The following is a 20,472-nucleotide window of genomic DNA, read 5'->3' as shown; positions in this document are numbered from 1 at the left end:
ATATATATATATATAAATTGCAACTATTATGTTTTAAATATTTGTAAAGTTTCATATATTGATGTTTATTTAAATGTGCATCATTTTAGGATTTTGTGGTGGCCTATTGGGAGCTTATACCTACAATTTTGTGCATACATTTTTGTATTAATGTTTGTCATAAATTGTCAGTTGTAAATATTGTGAACTCATCTCAGATATTTGTGTTGTGCATATTATAATAATCACGACCACTGTAAGAACAAAATACACTAAACGAAACAGAAAATTTCGTGTAAAATGAAAGGGAGTCTGTTTGAGATATTGGAAAAATATTTTAGTTTTTTATTAAATGCCAATAAAATGAAAGCGAGTCTGTTTGTGACATTAGTAAAATGTTTAAACCAATTAGTTAATGATTCAGTAGCCTATTACTAAGTGTTCATTTTTAGCTCCAGCACATTTACGATGAATATTCGCTCACTCACCTCTAACCAGAATCCTTCGGCAATAGTCCGGATCGACTCCTAAAAGTTTATCGTGCCCATCCTCGCTAGATGAAGTCGGTGTGGACGCCGAAGTCCCCGGTGTGTCGGTAGAACTCTGCACAGGCGACCGGTTCCGAACTTCCGCCCGGCTTTTGGAGTCTCTGCCGCGGTCACAGCACAACGAATTGGATTCACGGTGGTTTCGGTCTTCGGCGAGTCCATCGCCCATACTCGTGGCTTGATCAAACATCTAATAATTTAACTTTTGTGTGTTCACTTAGTTTTCTTGAGCTGTCAGAAGCTTGAATAAATAGTTAGCGTAAATTCTTTTCTGTCAGAAATAGGGAGATTATTCCCAGCAAAACATCAAATTAGAATCCAGCCACAGACTCCAGCGACGGAACCGAGTTTCTGCCCAAATATTTTAGCATGTTCCGGCATCGGGCGTCCATGCAGGAGGAGATCTATAAAGAAGGGAAGGAAGGTTGAGGTGGAGGGGGCCCTGTGGGCAAGTGGAAGGACCCTCCTCAGCTATAGGATCGCGCTCAACCCAAAATGCGTTTTGCATAAATGCGCTGGGTTTCAAGGTCTATGACCGAGGCACTGGGAGGCGCTTCACTGCTTAACCACGTATAAGTAATCCCACACAACCAACATGGATTCGAGCAGCGCAAACTTTCCCTTGTATAGTCGATTTACTCGTTGTCTACACTGGGTGTGTTTTTGTATCTGCCTGGGCTCTACGGAAGCTCTGGAGAAAGAGCCAACGGATTTCAGGATTTCTTCGGGAGGAGGGGGAGGTCACTTTTTACGCGGGACCAATTCAAGAGTATCCTATAATAGACAATAAAATACAAATGTGTGGGCATAATGTGGGTGTGATTAGAATATTTTGAACACAATCTGAAGGCTGCAGCAGTCATACTAACATATAATTTCCAGAGTAGAGTATGTATTTGTTACGTTGACTGACAGCAGCGACGTCACTTCCGGACTGTAATCCATTGGTAAACAGAAACGAGTAAAAGCACGAGGTGGTTTCAACGCCCTTTAGCGTTCAGCGAAGTAAACGATCCCCGTTGTCTTTAGACGTTGTATTTGTTGCGCTCGGTAAGTGGAATTACAGTTAGGCTATGTCACCTTTTTAGCCTATATCACAGAAACCGCGTTTAGTTTCTTAAGTTGCGCTTTCGCAATAACAGCCAAGGCGAATGTGAACGGATGCGTTGTGATTAAAAAGTAAGCGCCCAAAACTATTAAAACACGGAACGATTATTTTATAGTTTTAAAAGTATTTTTAACTAAATCTAAAAGTAGAGGAAACAACTAGGGGTGTATGCTATGTTTATTTTGCAGAGATAAGCGTAGATGAATAAACTATTATAATTATAATAATTAATATATATTACTATAATCGCTTTCAAACTAAACACAATGTTAAGAAAAAGATTTTAATATCATGACGTTTGCCCGTATCATATGCACGCCAAAGTCCATTTTTGCGTATCATACCACGAGTTTTCGTTTTTATTTGGCGTACTATTTATATGCATTTTCATGAGACCGGGCTCATTTCCCCTATTGCTTTGACACCGTTGTTTAATACCTTTACGTTTTTTAGACTCAGTATTGACAAATGCTCAGCCAACTTCAGCACAACCTTTGAATTTGCTTCCACACTTGTTAGATGGGAAAGGGGTTCGGTTTGTAAGATGTAGGCTATTGTACACATTCTGTGCGTTATTGTGTAAATATGAACAAGAGGTTTATTTGTGTTTACCTCACGGTGCACGAACCGCAGGTGTTCATCTCATCATTGAACCGCTGCCATAATACACAACAACAACATTAGAATCTTTTATCTGAGTGCGCAATCCCATTACGGAGGCCGCAATGACATAATTGCAGTTTTGCCACTTTCAGCAGTGTTTATCATTCAGTGCCGAAATGGCTCATTATTGAATTCAGCTGCTCAGCACAGATTAAACCGTGAACGGGATGAATGGAGCTGTCAGTCACTTCCTCAAACCAACAGTACAGTAAAGAGAGGTTTAATTGCCTCCACTGCTCTCTGGCCCCACAGTCTCACACACGGGCCCTTTCCTCCAACACACAAATATTGCAAAACAGCAGATAGCCTATACCATAAACACAGATAAATGCACATACGGACCCTTCCCCCTCGGTTTTTAGCCGACTAATCCCAGAACATCACGTAAATCAAAAAATAAATTCAGATTTAATTTGAACAAATGTTCAGTTACACAAATAGTAGCCTATGTTTTTACTGTAGCCGATAACTGTCATGAAGACAGAATATAGTTTTATTAATTTTGTCTTTCACACAAAAAATCCAGTAGCCTATCATATTCTTGTAATAGGTGTTAAGTAATCAACAAAATTAACCAAAATGTTGAATTGAGTTCTTGAGTGTACAGCTAAAAGTTTATTAATTTGTATATTAATTTATTTATTAACAGTCAATGCTTTAAGATTTGTGTCTTCAGAAATGGACTTTCAAAAATAAAATCGCCAGTGTAAAAAGTGGAACTAGCCCTGGTCTCCCGTTCTAGCTTCTAATAAAAGTTCTGAAAAGTTAGTTGGATATTTTACAAGACATGTTTTGTCAGGTAAAATCAAATGAGGCTTATATGATTCAAGTCATAAATATCGTTTAATCTGGGTACATTACGTTACAGTGCATCTAATTTATTTTTTAGGGTCAAATCAAGACGTAACAGTAGTTCTTATAAAAACTACACACTCTTAAAAATAAAGGTGCTTCGCGATGCCATAGAAGAACCTTTTTTTCTAAATGGTTCTATAAAGAACTTTTAACATCTGAAGAACCTTTCTGTTTCACAAAAGGTTCTTTGTGGCGAAAGAAGGTTCTCCAGATTATAAAAAGGTAAGAAAGAGATGGTTCTTTAAAGAACCTTTGACTGAATGGTTCTTTGTGGAACCAAAAATGGTTCTTCTGTGGCATGGCTTGAAGAACCTTTTGAAGCACCTTTATTTTTAGTTCTTCATTCTGATAGACTGCAAAGAAATATTCAATGTCAATATTGTTCAATTACAATTTTCCTTATTAGTCTTTTTAGTTAATGAGACCATAGAAGCAACCGTGAACGTTATTTAAATAGCTGATCTTCCAAATGAACAAAATACAGCTACGAAAACGTTTAACCCGGAACGACAAATCAAATAGAAAACGTTACACTAAAACACGGAAAATGCCATGAACTCGCAACAATTTAAGACGTCGTGAAAACTAGACGAACGTATGAAAAACAGAAATGAACGTATTTTATCGAAATAATTGGCTACGTAAAAATGTAGGCCAAGTTGCTAATATTTCACAATCACATGTAATACACAAACACACTATTAAAGTAATTTACAAACCCAAAGAGTTATATAGGCCTAATAAAAAACAATATGGATGCGAGTTTTTTTTTTGTTTAATTTTACCCGAAATACAGTCGCGGTTTTTGCGATCTTATTTTCGCAAACACATGTAAGTAACCAAGAATAGCAAGTTCATTAATGAAATGGACAGTTATTTGCTTTTTTTTAATCACATTTTTTCCGACCGCAGCTATTTTCCGTACCATTTATTAATAGGAACTTGTGTAATTGTGTGCATCTGTTAAAGTTGCCAGTTTTGTGGTTTGTATCAATAAGAGTTTGAAAACACGCTGGCAGCTCAGTCAAACCAGCTGTAGAGCAGCTGCATCGCATGCTCTCACCATCTGTGAAGATGCGAGGAAGCTGCCACACCTTCATAAAACTAATATTATAGGAGTGTTCACTTGGCTTTGAGCAGAGTTTTCTGCTTCAATCCATCAGCGTCAGATGTCGCAGTGACACACAAAGGTAGTGACACTCAGGCATAGAGACAATACTCTGCCCGGAGGAGATCCTGACAATGAATGACTGACACACAACACACAAACCTTGACGTGCTGATATGGGCTCGCTATAAAATATGGAGCGCACTTTATCATTAGATAGAACACGAGAGAGAAGACAATGCAATCTTTATGCAGATAGACTAGGCTACAAAGTGTATTTTCTTTGTATAGCCTATAGGGTGTCAGATTTGCATAGCATGATTAAAAATGACTTCAACCCCCTCTAGAATGGCAGTAACCTTAAATTAATTTTGTGTTGGTTACAGAAAATTAAACTACTCTAAAACTACCCGCAAGATATGGAAGAGGAATGCATGATGCATTTACATTTTTCATTTCATACATATACATTATGTAAATATATGATGCTATTTCAGAATTATTCGAAAGTAAGATCGAAATGAAGTTAGTTTATTCAGAAATAGCATAAGGTTTTGAACTACCTTTAGCCTACTTTACAATTAAATGAAATCTCACCAGTCAGATCACAATCACAAATAGCCTAATAGGTTTTTCTAATTTCACCTTTTCTCATGAGAATTCAATCTTCTGCAGGACAATGCATGAGTGGACATTAATGCATTTGTATATTCATAATTTACTTGATTATCACGCATGATCAAACTTGTGGTTTTATTGTACATTCATCAATTACCAATACAGCAACCAGAAGTCCAACCCTTTATATTCCTGAAACTGTGAATAGGTTCATTATTTTAGCGTACACTGACCACTAGTGGCTGTTCAGTGCATTGATTTACAATTGCTTTATGACACACAATTTATTATAAAAAGCATTTTGAAAAAAGAAGTGAATTTTATTTGCTTGAAAGTAAAAAAAAAATAAAAATACAGTAAGAGACCGAAACAAGCCGTCACCCGTTAAAATTAGTCTGGTAGAAATTATTTTGAATTTCCATTTGAAAGGGCATGAACTTTTACAGAGATCCAGAGACCTCATAAAAGCAGTTATATGGAGTTAAGAATAGGCATACAATACTATGCTGGAATAAGGCTGCCAACATTCAACGTGTAATGGCTCGATTTACATGCTGGCATCAATCAAATAAACTAACAATGTACATGATTTCAGGCACTTTGGCTCGACAAAACAGACCAATATTAAACACAAAAGATGAATGAACAGCCCTTAAAGTGATCATCTCATTAGAAATCTATCAGGGCAGACAAAATCTCCAACATTTGCTGGATCTAAATGATTTTGAGTAAAGTACTATCGAATTCAGTAGATGAATCAAAACATTCAAACTTTAAAGCCAAGATGCCAACAGAGTTCATGGTGAAACATGTAAGTTTGATTTTGTGGTCAGCAGTGCCTCATACTGGTACAGATACAAGAGGCTGATTCACAGTGAGCACAAGCATCACTCATAGAATTAGTTTAAAAACCTTAGAATCACATCAGATTGGAGCAAGACAGTGCAGAAACACAGACATAAGAGCATATTATATTTGTTTTTATCTAAAAGAAACATTCAGTCATAACACTGGAATTCAGTTACAGGAAACACACACTATTTGATAGTTTTTTTTTTTAATCCAAACCTGAAAAACGACAAATCACAGAGAGCTACAGCAAACGACAGATCATTCCTGCATTCCATTGTAACAGTACAAACAAGCTAGTAACCACACTTTGTTTCCAAACGCTGCGAGCAGAAAGCAGTGACACTGACAACAGAATTCCAGAATCTGGAATATTCTGTCGCTGCCGACACGAGATATGTGGCACTGACTGGGAAGTCTGTGAGGTTCAGGCGTTCAGTCGAAGCCTTGCCAGTCGCTTTGCTCGGAGTCGTACTCGAGTTCTGCTCCTATGCAGCGCACGCCTTCCAGCAGCATCGGAGTCCCGTGATGCCGGTCTGACAGAGGAGAAGTTAAGCAAGTTACAAGTTAAACTCTATATGGACAGCATCATCAGTGCACAGAACACGCTGTTTTAAAGGAATAGTTCACCCAAAAATGAAAATTTGCTGAAAATGTACTCACCCTTGTTTCTTCCTCAGAACAGATTTGGAGAAATGTAGCATTACATCACTTGCTCAGCAGTGGATGTTCTGCAGTGAATGGGTGCCGTCAGAATGAGAGTCCAAACAGCTGATAAAAACAACACAATAATCCACACCACTCCAGTCCATCAGTTAACGTCTTGTGAAGCGAAAAGCTTCATGTTTGCAAGAAACAAATCATTAAGGCGTTTTTAACATTAAACCATCACCTCTGGCCAAAATCCATAATAACACTTCCTCCAGTAAAAAAGTTCATCCCCTGTAGTCAAAATCCACACACACATTTGTTTAGAACTGCTTTGGACAGTTTTCATATGTAAACGGTGCTTGATCTGTTCATATTTCACACCTGATTCAGACAAGATTACTTTTTCAATGTAGAAAGCAATATTATACATAGAGGACTCGTATTTTAGCCAGAAGCAATTGTTTAAAGTTAAAAGCATCTTGATGGATTTTGTTCTTACAAACATGCAGCTTTTCACTTCATAAGACTTTAATTTGTGGACTGGACTGGAGTGGTGTGGATTACTTGTGTATTATTGTGATGTTTTTATCAGCTGTTTGGACTCTCATTCTGACGGCACCCATTCACTGCAGAGCATCCATTGCTGAGCAAGTGACGTAATGCTACATTTCTCCAAATCTGATATAGAAACAAATTCATCTACATCTTGGATGGCCTGAGAGTGAGTACATTTTCAGCACATTTTCATGTTTGGGTAAACTATTCTTTTAACTTTTAAAATGCCATGATTGGTACAAGATAGGTTGAGAGCATCTGTTACATAATGACAAAATATTGTCTCTGTTCTTCCTTTTCTTTAAAAATGGCAAAAATCTGGGTTACAGTGAGATACTTACAGTGGAAGTGAAAAGAAATAAGGGACAAGTTGAAGTTATTTTTGTGGGGATGAACATTATGCCACATGCTGCAGATGAGTTTACCTAAAATATTCCTTTAATAAAAACACCAGTAGAGGGCAGCAAATAACCTGACATCTGATCTCCTTCATTCAGCATATGCCTTAAATATCGTCCCAAAATGTCTCAACAACTATAACTCTAAGAAACTGCCAGGAAAATAATAAATATGCTGTCACTTACCCATGACACGAGCATGAACTTTAACCTTCACGCTTGCATCCTCTTTGTTCTCACTAAGAATCTGCGCCTCCTCACACATCACTCCCTCCTGATGGGCCATATATTCACATGTCACCCTCAGACCTCCTGAAGACACAGATTCAACAACAAAATGTCATTTATACAATCATCTACAGATCCATCTACAGCCATTGTGCAAAAAAGAAGTCTTTATCTAACAGACAGAACGTTTGTTTAGCTGTAGGTCACACCAGTTTAGGAAAGGACTCACACTCATGAGTTCAGCTAGACGTGTAGGCTATCCATTCATGGGCACATCTCCTGTTTGATACCTATATTTATCCTTTCCTGAGTACGCGCACGCAATCATTTCGAGACTCCACTGCCTCGCGTTTTTAAACACACAAAAGCGTCCACTGTGTATTAAACGGCAACATAACATATTCACTGAAAATGACGCATTTGCCTTTAATTTCCCCAGATGTCTCACAGAATGCATATTATAAGATATTCAACTACGCACTGAATAATTAAAAAATGCTTTGCTATTTTAATATATGTAAATAAACGAAACATGCATCAAAGCGGCTTCATTTCAGCACCACAAGTGGCATCATAAACTCATTTGACTTCCTGCCAAATTATTACCCACCTCGTTGAAATCGCTACCTGATTGCCTAATCCTAACCCCTCCCCCACACCTAACCCTAAACCTGCCAATACTAGGGGGGGTAATAATCTGGCGGGGGTCTGAATTCGGGACTACTCCAGTAGGGCTGCACGATTAATCAAAATTAAATCGGCAAAGGCGATAAATCGCGATTAGGCAGAGGCTGCGATTTGTCATGCGTATACAGAAGATTTAACTGCTTTCATTAATTCAACGTGACTAATAAACACACGACTACAACAATATATGGTTTATCAGAGTTCGTCTTATAATTTTTATTATAATAAAGTATATTATAATACAATGCTAATCGACATTTATCACTGCTTATAATACTATGAAATATGTTGTGTGCCTTATTCTGTGTAAGAAGCCACATCATCTCACAGAAGGATTTATTTTCAAACACTCAACTGACGTTATGAAGTGAGTTTGGAGTAAAAACGTTATTAAATGTGCTATTTTCACGTGCTTTTAGATGAAGCAGCGTTTACTACACAGAGCTGTAGTTCACTGAGAAGCTACGCAAACAGCTTTCATAATCACAGAACGATTTCATAATCGCGCGATTAAATCGTCTGCGATTATGAACGCGATTTTGCGTAGCTTGTCAGTGAACTACGGCTCTGTGTAGTAAACGCTGCTCCATCTGAAAGCACATGCTGGAGATTTACTACTAATCACAGAACCGGCTTTACTGACGACAAGATACGCATGACAATAGCATTCAATTAATCGTGCAGCCCTATACACCAGTCTCCAAACTAATGGTGCGTTTCCACTACAGCATCAAATCTGCGCTCAGTGCCGCTGGCAACGCTACAACACCACTGCTTTGGGGCATGTCAAATTTAGGGCAAAGCACGTCTCTGAAAACAGTGTTTACACCCTGTTTGCGTTTCATTTTCTTCTTTTAATGGCGGTTATAATGAAAGCATGCAAAGTGCATTTACTTTTCCATATGACTTTTTCAACTACAAGTGATTTTAGCTCAGTAATCCACCAGTTCAGCAAACACTTGGAAACATGTCAAAATCTTGCCTTGCCTACTTTTCACAGCGATTGGTTGTCGCCCGGCGTTTGTCGCTCGATATTTGCATAAAGTTGAGAAATGCCCAAACTTTTTGACGCTCTCACTGCTTTCTATCCCATAATGCACCGCGCGAGCATTTAAGATCAACTTCTATAGGAATGGATTGAAAACACTCACTCCGCTGCGCTCGCTAGTGGAAACACACCGCAACGGTATTGAGACATAAATTGACATGTTAGGAGTGGGACACTCATAGTATAAACACAGTAGTTACCATTTAATGAAGTATGGTTTCCCATACTTTGGTTCATTCAACGGTTTAGTGGCCGTTCACAAAGAACGCTTTTCCCATTCTACTACGCTGCTCTTCCATTGTTTTTCTATGTAAATATGCGCTAGATAAAACTTTTCTTCGTAAATATGCGCTAGATCAAATTTGCTGACGCTGAGCTGGCATTTCAGCGCTGCGTTTCTTGAACACACAAGTTCAACATTTAAAAACGTGTCTTGAGAATCCAGTGCCATGCTTCTCGCATTTTTAAACCACTGATCTATATATCTAGCCTATATATAATGTTCTCTATTATAGATCAGTGTTTTTTAAATGCACAAGCGCGTTCTCTGTACTTTGAGAATGGTATTCACTGAAAAATGACGCACTTAACCTTTAAATTCACTAGATGTCTCACAGAACACATAGGCTAAGCTACTCAGCTGCACGTTAAACCATAAATCCTCTGTTATTTTAATGCCTGTAAATAAATACCATATAGCCTATGTATCTATTTGTTTAATTGATCACGCCAATACTCTCAAATGAGCACCAGTTTAAAGAGTAAAGAGTGTTTTTCGTCAGCAGAGCCACAGCATTCAAAGCGTTCAGTGATTTGCGTATTCAGTAGCACTATGCGGTGATTCACGCTTGTTGAAGAAGCATTTGTAGACCGGTGATCATAGAGCACTCGTTCATTTTTTCTCATTAAATAAACTCATAGAAATAACTGGTGGAAACTGGTTGTGAGGGCCATTCGCTGGAATATGCTGTATGGCTCTCAGAGGAGTTTTATTCTTAAGAGCACGTGAGGCTCAGCCATATCTGCGATCTGTATGTGCGAATGCCATTGTAAAAGTCTCTTATAAAGAAAGTTTCCAAAAGGCAACGACGCCATAGAATAACCATTTTCTGTTCCACAAAAAATGTATCAGTGAAAACTATTTTTGTCTTAGCGTGAAGAACATTTTAATCATCTAAAGAAACATTTTACCATAAAGAACTTTTTGTGGAACGGAAAGATTTCATGGATGTTCATGTTTCTTCATGGAACCATCAATACCAACAATAAACCATTTTTAAGATTGTTCAACATCATCGCTACTAGAATAAACATCTACTAATTTCTACAATAGTAGCCTATCCTATCCACCTTTTTCTTCAACGCAGAAGTAAGTCCATGGGCAAGGCTTCCGGTTCATTAGCCGCTATAGGGAAATAACGAGAAGAATAACAACGTGCAGTAAAAGGTCAAACTGTTTGCACTACAAACCAGTGTGTTCACAATTAAGATAATAAGGTTTTCAATATCAAGCAGCAAAACGAACGTTTTGTACAGCTAAAAATAGCTGGATGTGGATGAGACTACAAGCCAAACCCATAGAAAAAGGTGGATAGCAGCTAATATACGGGGTTCAATATGCCTAAAGGATTAGAACAGTTAAGGCACACTTAAAAAATGGGAAAGGAAATATTGTAGGTCAAAGGTGTTTGGCTGACAAAAAACGTTTGGGAATCACTGCAATAAGTCACACAAGTCTTCATCAACAGGTTCAGCTGTTTTGGGTCAGAACCTCGAGCGATGGGACGTACCGTCTGAGGATGGCGTTATGTTAGTTATACGGAGGTGAGGATTGGGGATGGGGGCTGGACACATGTCTTTCCCGAGCTCTGGCATCTCCGGCAGTGTGAACACGATCTCATATCGGTGCTGTGTTTTCAGGAAGCCCACCTGAGGAGATGGAGAGAAGCAGAGAGGTTATGGTTGGGTGTCAGCAGGTTTATGATGATATGAGATTTATGAGACACCAGAATTATGAGTCAGTCTGTTGTTTGCACTTAATCTGAGATCATAGTTTACCACGATAAATGATGTTAATGAAATCTTAGCAGAGTGATGAAATCATTGTATGGATTACAGTTTACTCATTTATGAATCCCTAGTTGACTTTCATTTATGAATCATAGTTGATTGCTTCATTGATGACATAGCTGATATCATTAACGAAATCAGCCTTGATGAACCAATGATGAAATCATAGTCAACTTAATTCAATGAATTTAGAACCAATCAAACAATAATTTTTACAATCATAGTTGGCTTTGTAACCCAATAAAGGCTGACATTTGAAATAATAAAAATCTTTTTTTTTTTTTTTTTTTTGAATGGAGCAGTTGAATCTATCCAGATGCCCAAATAGAGAAAAACTATGCAATTTCATGTAGATGCTGATATTTAGATGATCAAAAAATAAGATGAAATCCTGATAGCTTGTAATGTAAGTCAATGAGATCTTCATTTTAGGAGCATGAAAGACATTGAAAATCTATTCTATAATCCATTATATGATCCACTGATGTAACTGGATGAAACTGTTTCACAGCCCTAAAAAAATCTGTCAGATTTAATGTTCATTACTTAAAGATCGTACTAACCAAGGAAGGAAATCAGGATGATATTTTGAAATAAAAACCAAGGGAACTGGTAAAGTGGGAAGGACAGTGACAGAACTCATGCCAGGAAACATCAAACTGCATCTGGGTCTCAGTGAAGGATGACAGAATCAAATAACGTCTTATCTGACCAGAGCCCTCATCAAAAACGCTATAATCAAACAGAACAGACACAGTCCAGAGGTACAGGTGTTTATATACTGCTCGACGGCGCTGTAGCTGGTCTCCATGGCAACAAGGGGCAGTAACAGGGCAGTTTGAGAGAGACATCTGCAATGAAAAGAGTCAGAGAATATGACACCCGCTGCAGAGTGAATGCAAGCATGATTGTGTATCTTGTCTCTTAGATATTAGCGAGTAGGAGGATCGCAAACACTGACTCTCTGTGCCATCAAATATGTTCAAAAAGTCACTGTTCTCAAAACAACAAGAAGCAACTTGTGAGAGTGGAGCTTCAGTAAACTATTAAAAACATGTTAAGAGTCGACATGATATCAAAATAGATCCTGTTTACTTTCATAATACACATTCCTTTTTTTAATGAAAAACAAACACAGACTGAATTATAACAATAACATTCTAGTAAACAAAAGTAAAAAAAAAAAAGATACGAAAAAAATACAAATATACTAAATAAAAAAAAGAAAAAATATCTAAATACGTATATAAATTTAACTTTAAATTATTTATAAGATTTATATTTGAAAGCTTAAAGCATAATGCTTAGATTATGCAATGAGCTCAAATGTAATAAATTTAATAATTTTTGTAAAAAATTATTTCCGTCTATGCATGCACCCATCCATCATCATTCCATCCATCCATCTATTATTCTAGCCATTATTAATAATTTTATCCATCCATCCATCCATCGTTCCATCCATCCCGTTCTATGCATCCATTGTTCTATACATCGTTCCATCCATCCATCATTCTATCCATCCATTGTTTGTTCTATCCATCATTCTATCTATCATCCATCCATCCATCATTCTGTCCATACATTGTTCTTTCTATCATCCATCCATCCAGCCATCATTCCATCCATCCGTTCATCCATTCATCATTCCATCATCCATCGTTTGATCCATCCATCCAACATTCTATCCATCATCCATTCATTCATCCATCCATCCATCGTTCGTTCTATGCATCCATTGTTTTATACATCATTCTATTCATCCATCATTCTGTCCATCATCCATCATTCTCTATCATCCATTAATCCACCATTCTATCCATCCATTGTTCTTTCTATCATCCATCCATCCTTCATTCCATCCATCCATCCAACCAGCCATCAATTGCTTGTTCATCACATCCATCTGTCTTTCATTCATTCCATCCATCCATCATTTGCTCTATCCATCCATCCATCGTTCATTCTATGCATTGTTCCATCCATCCATCACTCATTCCATCCATCCATCCATCCATCGTTTGCTCTATCCATCCACCATCCATCCATGGTTCGTTCTATCCATTGTTCCATCCATCCATCCTTCCATCTATGCAAGATGTTCTAAAAAAAAAAAAACTAAGCCTGATCACTTAGAAAAGTAACATCTGCACTTCTCTTGAGCAAGCAGCATGATTTGAGATATCATTCAGCTTCACACATTACAAAATGAGTTGCACAGCTTAAAAGTAAGGGGTATTTACTTTTAAGTAAATACCAGGGTACAGGGTAAGGAGTGTGCTCAGGGCTATTACTTTGTATTGTATTGTTAAACTGCATACCGTTTATCGCTGACTGTATTGCAGACAAGGCTTAACTTTGCACTATCGCCTTGTTTGCATTGGCTTGTGTATTGTTTATCTTGTATTGTGTAGTAATAACATACTTTATTATTATTATTACTTTTTTTATTTTTTTATTTATTTTGTATTACAGATGTTTAAGTTACATGTGACTGCACTGTTAGGATTGCTCAAATTTCACTATACTTGTATAGTGACAAAGAAATCTTGAATCTTGAATCTTGAATTTGTTTAAATAGCTTGCCTTAGTGAGACCCACTAATAAAAAGCTTGATGGCAATGCATTGCACCAAAAAAATTAGAAAACAATTAGTATCGTCAAAGCTGTGGTGTAGCAGTCAGCGCACATGCTCTGACATATTGACCTGTGCTGCTCATATGTAGGCGATGCAGTTCAAATCTGGCTTGTGTCATTTCCTGATCCTGTTTTTCCTCTTGAAATCCCAGATACAGCTGGAACGGCTCCTGGCATGAGTTCTGTCACTGTCTTTTCATATAATAACAAGGCTAGAAGTCAAGTAGCACATGCTGACCAAAGGAAAGAAGCTGAAGCTTTGATGTGAGCTGAGAAATAAAATCAATGTTCTTCCTGTAATATGAACTCATATTCGTGACTGAAGACCTTCAAATTAAGCTAATGAACGATCCCAGCAATTTAATTCGCTCTCACCTTAACCAGGAAGTTCCCGTTTGATTCGGGTATCACCATGACGACGGAGTCGTGCAGTTTCTCGTCAAAATGCACATGAGAGTGAGCGGTGGCGGCCGCAGCGGGTTCCTCAGCGAAGCGAACGCCCCCCGTCTTAGACGCTGCTGCAGGAGGAACAAAAGCAAAGCGCTTACAGCTGCGCTAATTACACACCGACCGCAGGCTTACAGACATCCAGATTGTGAGTCTCTGAATGATAATGTTCTGCAAGAAGCTTTTAAAGTTGAAATTATTCAAATCAAGCTTGCCATCTGACACCTGAAACCCCTGAAAGACCTTCAGTCTAATATCAGAGATCTTTTCATTTCTTCACTCAAAGAAAGTTATAGCAAAAGTGGGCTTACATTAGTCAGGTTGTGCATTGAATTTACCAGCTTCAATTTAAAAAGGCATAAACTGCATTTAAGTAGATGAATACAAAACCAGATCAGTTTAAAACACTTGGATCAGTAGGAATAAAGTTGATGTGTACAATAACCCCAATGCCTTTAAGGTCTTACATGCTTTAAAAAAAACTGTTTTTAATTTAAAGGAATAGTTCAACCAAAAATGAAAATTTGCTGAAAATGTATTGACCCTCAGTCCATCCAAGATGAGTTTATTTCTTGATTGGAACAGAGTTGTGGAGAAATATAGCATTATATCACTTGCTCAGCAATGGATCCTCTGCAGTGAATGGGTGCCGTCAGAATGAGAGTCCAAACAGCTGATAAAAACATCACACTAATCCACAAGTAACCCACACCAGTCCAATCCATCAGTTAATGACTTGTGAAGTGAAAAGCTGCATGTTTATACGAAACAAATCCATCAATCATTTCAATCTGATGCTTCCCGCTAAAATATGAGTCCTCTATCCAAAATATTGCTTCCTCCAGTGAAAAAGTCATCTGGTTTGAATCAGGAGAGAAATCTCTCACAGATTTCTGCTCGTTCTAAATCAGATAAAGGAGCACAGTAGAGATTGAGAGCGATTGCGTGTGTGAATTAATTCTACCTGGCAGCGTCTCTCTACTAGTAGTGAAGCTGTGGGATTTAGTTATTAAGAAATATATGCTTGAACTTTTCAGTTTCTAAGCTATTTTATTGAGAAATCACAGACCAGTGTTGACAATACATTTCTGCGCTGAATGATTCTGTGCGCGCATGATGTACGCGCTACTGTCTGTAGCCTATGTGTGTGCGTTACAGTGCAGCAGCGCATTAGATTAGAACGGCGATTAACTTACCTGTACAATAAGCTGTTTAAAACGTGCATTCTCCTGTTCAATTTCGAGCATCCAGTAATATAATCACACATGTCTTTTGGAGCGCTTTCAGATTATGCATTTATTCGTCATTTTGACTGTTTGGAAACGGAGCGTAAATGTGGAAGTCAAATGTCTTGATGTATTTGTTTCTTACAAACACGCAGCTTTTCACTTCACACTATGTTAACTGATGGACTGGAGTGGTGTGGATTACTTGATGTTTTTATCAGCTGTTTGGACTCATTCTGACGGCACCCATTCACTGCAGAGCATCCATTGCTGAGCAAGTGATGTAATGCTACATTTCTACAAATCTGTTCCAATGAAGAAACAAACTCATCTTAGGTGGCCTGAGCAATTTTTCATAAAATTTTATACAAATTTTCCTTTTTTGGTTGAACTATTCCTTTAAGCTTTGGATCAAACAAGCACCTAAAAAGAGAATAAAAAATATGCAGACAACAGGATATGACCTTTTGTATGCAGATATGAATGCTTGGCTAATGCAGAGTATGTTTTGGGCCTAACAAAACTGATATGGCTGATTTTATTTGTAGTCTTTCTTTCCCACAGGATTTATTAGGGACTGAAAAACTGGTTTCAGGTTCACATGTAAGATGCATTCAAAAAGAGCTAGATAGAGCGCAACAAAATGGAACAAGAATATAGGAGCCTTTTAAAACTGTAATTATTTATTAAAAGATTTTACAGCTTTTACTGTGCAAGCTGTCTAACACCTTCAGCACATTCAAAGTGCTAATTAAAATACCAGAACTAAAAATATCAAAACTAAAAATAAAGAAAGAAAATCTCTTGCAATGTTCTTCCAGGCTCTTCACTTTAACAGTCTGATTTAATAAAGCAATTAATCAGGCCCACAGGGGTACATTTCTCAGACACAGATCAAACCCTGTCTTGAACTAAAGTGCATGAACAATGCTAATTCTTCATTTAAAATCCATTTATGGTGCAGGATCAGGTTACGTCTATGTTAGGGAAACCATCCCTACCGAACAGCATTTATTTGAAATAGAAATATTCTATAGCATGTCTTTGCTGTTACATTTAATCAATTTAATGCCGAATCTTACTGACCCCAAACGTTTGAACAGAATCTAAACGCTCTGGACCGACTGAGCACAAAGTCCACTGTAATGAACATCAGCTGTGGAGATTTGTCCTTCATTTTCACTCTAAAATCCTCCATGTCTGATCAAAGCCTCTGTAAAAAACCCTGCTTTTATTGCACTTTGGAGAGAAGATGTCGCAATTAATTTCCCTTTTTGTGTGAACTTTTTCTTCTACTTTAAATCTAAATTAAATGAGCACTTAAAGATTTTTACATTTTCTGAAGAAAACGTTCTTGCTGATCGCTCATGCTAACCTTGTTAATACAAGTGGAGGGTTTTTGAGCTCTCTTCAAACTCAATAACTAATTTCCATGATATTCTAATATCTGGATATGACTCAAATAGTAATGTAACAGCTTGCCAAAAAGCCACATGATTGCACAGACACAACTGGTGCAGGATATGTGCTGAGAGTTTATTCAGATCACTAAACCAAAATATGAGCAACAATAATATCGGCCAATGGCAGCCACAATAAGATTGTGATATTACAGACATTAGTTATAATGTCTTATCATTCACGCACTGTGTGTGTGTCAAATGAAGTCTGCTAATCCAGAGCGCAGCGTCGGCCCTGGGGACCCATCGCTTGAAATGAGCGGCCCCTGACAGACCGACAGACTGCAGATTACATCAGGGCCTCTTTAGATCCCTGCGCTACGAATAAAAATAAATGACATTTGAAATTCAGAGAACATCGTGTGAAAAGAACAGGAGTTATAAAAACAAATAAAAGATGAGAGTATTGCCAAGATATTTCAATGTTTATGGCCAATAAACATTGCATTTATTAATTTAGCAGATGCTTTCATCTAAAGCGTCCTACAAATGAAGAGCATTACGTTATAAAAGCCAACTATTTTTGCATTGTGCAATGCCAAGTGTAACTCATAAACTAGATTAGCACATGCAATTTTAGGTATTTGAATAGATTTTACAAATATGAGAGTGATATGAGTCTGGAGGGTCAGTGGTGATCCTGTTCGCCTGCAGGGCTTGTGGCTACAGAGATAAAATTACACATAATGTAAGCTGGGATGGGCCGGCATTTGTAGCAGGAGTGTCTACATTATTGGCCTCATTACAGAGGTTATGGGACTCCAACTGTTCGGCCAATGTAGAGCAATATAAACACTCTCACGTGTGACAGATAGACCTGCCAACCAGCGTCTCACGGTCCGGATGACCAACACAGAGGCATCTGTACACTGTTAAAATACTCTCTGTCCTGGAGCAGAGATCTAGAATTAAGCTGGATACACGTGTAGTAGTCTACATTTTATGACCTATGAGTACAACATTGAACAGATTATTTATCACCACACCAGCAGGGCCTGAAGAGTTTATGTATTTATGTCCATGACTTTCGGGTCTTTATGACACTCTCCTGAGCCCCAAACGCCTCGAAGAAATGCATCGAAAATGCGTCTCAAGAACACAGACGTTTCACTAGTGATTATCCTGATATGCAATGTCAAAACAACATAATAAATAATAAGAAATATTGTAGTACACGTTTTACCAGTGCCAGATAATTTGGCAAAAAGCATGAAATAATAATAATAAACTTTCTTTTTAAAGCAAGCTTCTCAGTGTGCTTACAGAGAAAACATGAATATAAAACATAAATAATTTAAAAAATAATTAAAATACATAAATATAAAACGGATCAAAAAAAGAAATAATAATAATAAAGGCTCCAGCATCCGTGCAACTCCACATAAGCCAATAGGCTAGAAAAACGGATGGAATTATTTTATTATTATTATTATTATTATTAATAATAACGAATAATAAACAGCTTTATTTTTAAAGCAAGCTTCTAAAGCAAGCAAATTGCTTAAACAGAAAAGAAGAATATAAAAACTGCAAGAAAAATAAATAAATAAATAAAATAAAATGGATCACTTTTTGCCATTGAGATGGCTGGGAAAAATGGTCCAATTGTCCTTATATAACCCTATATTAAATATAGAATATTTAGAAAATATAGAAAACAGCATATATAAACATATCAAAATATTATCAAATAAAAGTTATCCTGAAAAAATAAAAGAATAATATAAGATCTTCATTTAAGATCCATTTTGTGAGAATCTGCATTTCTCTAACATCAGAGTGATCCAAAGTATTGGAGTAAATTGAGTCATTAATATTTTCCACATTCCTCTTTGAGCTGAATCACATCTGAACCCAAAGCTGTTCTTTGTGGTGTTGTTCTTTGAAAGCAATCAGAAACGCTGCAGTCTGGCTGGGACCAGAGATGGACGGGCTTTCTATTAAACGAATGCCCGGCGGTGCTGTAGAGGCACCGCATTTTATGAACCTCATCTAAAACTTCACACAGTCACCATGGCAACAACGAGAAATCTGGCCCCTGAGAACTGGCCCATGGAAAGGAGCATTTCCAAAAAGCTGTTCTGGGGTCCGTTTCGTGCTTTAATATTCAACGACAAAGCCAGTGATGGGAAGATGCTTTGTGAATGTTGCACAGCAGTCTGAGCTGAAGAAACCGTAGATGTTCTGGAGCTGCTGCAACAATACGCAGCATGACAACAGACCCTCTGCCTTCATCCAAAATGAAACTTTATCGCATTCGTAAAACAAAAACAAAATTGAGGCCATCTTTGTGCCTCCAGACAATAACTAGAGTCGCGAGAGACAGATTGATTACCACAATAAATAGTTGAATGAAAGAAGACAGACTTTATCTTTCAGGAGTTTTTCCGACAGCTCTGGAAAGGCTTTTCAGACAGATGTGAAAACAGACAAGATCTTGCACATTTCCTGATAATAAGAAACAGCCCCCTTGTTTTGCAACTGCTGAGTCACCACCGACTGAGCAAGAATTCATTATTGTTTTAGCTTTATTAAAATCAAGTCTCATTGCTGAGAATGAAAAAGCAGCAGGTTCTCAATACTCATGATAAGCAGATTGAAGTTCAAAGTCAGTGTGGTGGGATTATTATTAAAAAAAAACAGCTCTTTATGTTTTTGGGTTTTTTAAGTTTGGGGTTGGTACGATTTTTTTATGTTTTTAAAAGAAGTCTCTTCTGCTCACCAATGGTGCATTTATTTGTTTAAAAATACAGTAAAAACAGTAACATTGAACATATACAAAATCCTTCTAATATGCTGACCTGATGCTCAGAAAAATATCTGATTATTATCAATGTTGAAAACAGCTGTGCTGCTTCATATTTTTGTGGAAACACTATAAATGTATAAACATCTTTACTGTGACTTTTGATCAATTTAATGCATCCTTTCTGAATAAAAACAATAATTTCTATCCAAAAAATCTTACTGACCTTACTGAAAATCCTACTTCTTTTGGGAAAGAAAGAAAGAAAGAAAGAAAGAAAGAAAGAAATCTTACTGACCTTACTGAAAATCCTACTTCTTTTGGGAAAGAAAGAAAGAAAGAAAGAAAGAAAGAAAGAATAAAGAAAAATAATAAATAAATAAATAAATAATAATAAAAAATAAATAATAATAATAACATGCTTGGATACAGCACTCTGTGAACAGCCAGCTTCTTTGGCAATGAATGTTTGTGGCTTACCCTCCTTGTGAAATGTGTCAATGATTGTCTTCTGGACAACTGTCCAGTGGCGGCTCATGGGTTTTAAAATAGAGGAGGCACACTAATTGTATTGGTCTGGGATCCCTGCCG

General features: G+C 37.3%; 2 protein-coding genes and 1 long non-coding RNA gene across 5 annotated transcripts in view; 1 reads left to right on the top strand and 2 right to left on the bottom strand.

Annotated features, from left to right (window-relative positions):
• The window catches only part of LOC107697471 (ventral anterior homeobox 2-like), a 20,599-nt gene extending 18,291 nt beyond the window's left edge, over positions 1-2,308 (bottom strand). Inside the window, exons 1-2 of one of the 2 annotated variants that reach the window (XM_016498279.1) lie at positions 2,248-2,308; positions 468-1,301 (exon numbers count right to left, since the gene is read on the bottom strand). In XM_016498279.1, coding sequence (XP_016353765.1) covers positions 468-717 — 250 coding nt within the window. In that variant the 5' untranslated portion in view covers positions 718-1,301; positions 2,248-2,308. Of the gene's footprint in view, positions 1-467; positions 1,302-1,396; positions 1,447-2,247 lie in introns of those variants that run through there. The other variant, XM_016498280.1, reaches the window with a different exon arrangement.
• Positions 1-11,580, top strand: part of LOC107697476 (uncharacterized) — a 63,653-nt gene extending 52,073 nt beyond the window's left edge. Inside the window, exons 3-4 of the long non-coding RNA XR_001635195.1 lie at positions 11,044-11,119; positions 11,216-11,580. This is a non-coding gene — a long non-coding RNA (uncharacterized LOC107697476). The remainder of the gene's footprint in view (positions 1-11,043; positions 11,120-11,215) is intronic.
• The window catches only part of LOC107697474 (UPF0687 protein C20orf27 homolog), a 19,840-nt gene continuing 5,307 nt past the window's right edge, over positions 5,940-20,472 (bottom strand). Inside the window, exons 3-6 of one of the 2 annotated variants that reach the window (XM_016498283.1) lie at positions 14,378-14,517; positions 11,086-11,224; positions 7,519-7,644; positions 5,940-6,264 (exon numbers count right to left, since the gene is read on the bottom strand). In XM_016498283.1, coding sequence (XP_016353769.1) covers positions 6,164-6,264; positions 7,519-7,644; positions 11,086-11,224; positions 14,378-14,517 — 506 coding nt within the window. In that variant the 3' untranslated portion in view covers positions 5,940-6,163. Of the gene's footprint in view, positions 6,265-7,518; positions 7,645-11,085; positions 11,225-14,377; positions 14,521-20,472 lie in introns of both variants that reach the window. The other variant, XM_016498282.1, reaches the window with a different exon arrangement.

The sequence above is a fragment of the Sinocyclocheilus anshuiensis genome, unplaced genomic scaffold (assembly GCF_001515605.1).
Source record: "Sinocyclocheilus anshuiensis isolate Anshui unplaced genomic scaffold, SAMN03320099.WGS_v1.1 scaffold1806, whole genome shotgun sequence".
In the NCBI taxonomy this organism is placed as follows: Eukaryota; Metazoa; Chordata; class Actinopteri; order Cypriniformes; family Cyprinidae; genus Sinocyclocheilus; species Sinocyclocheilus anshuiensis.
This window is presented reverse-complemented; position numbering and strand designations above follow the sequence as displayed.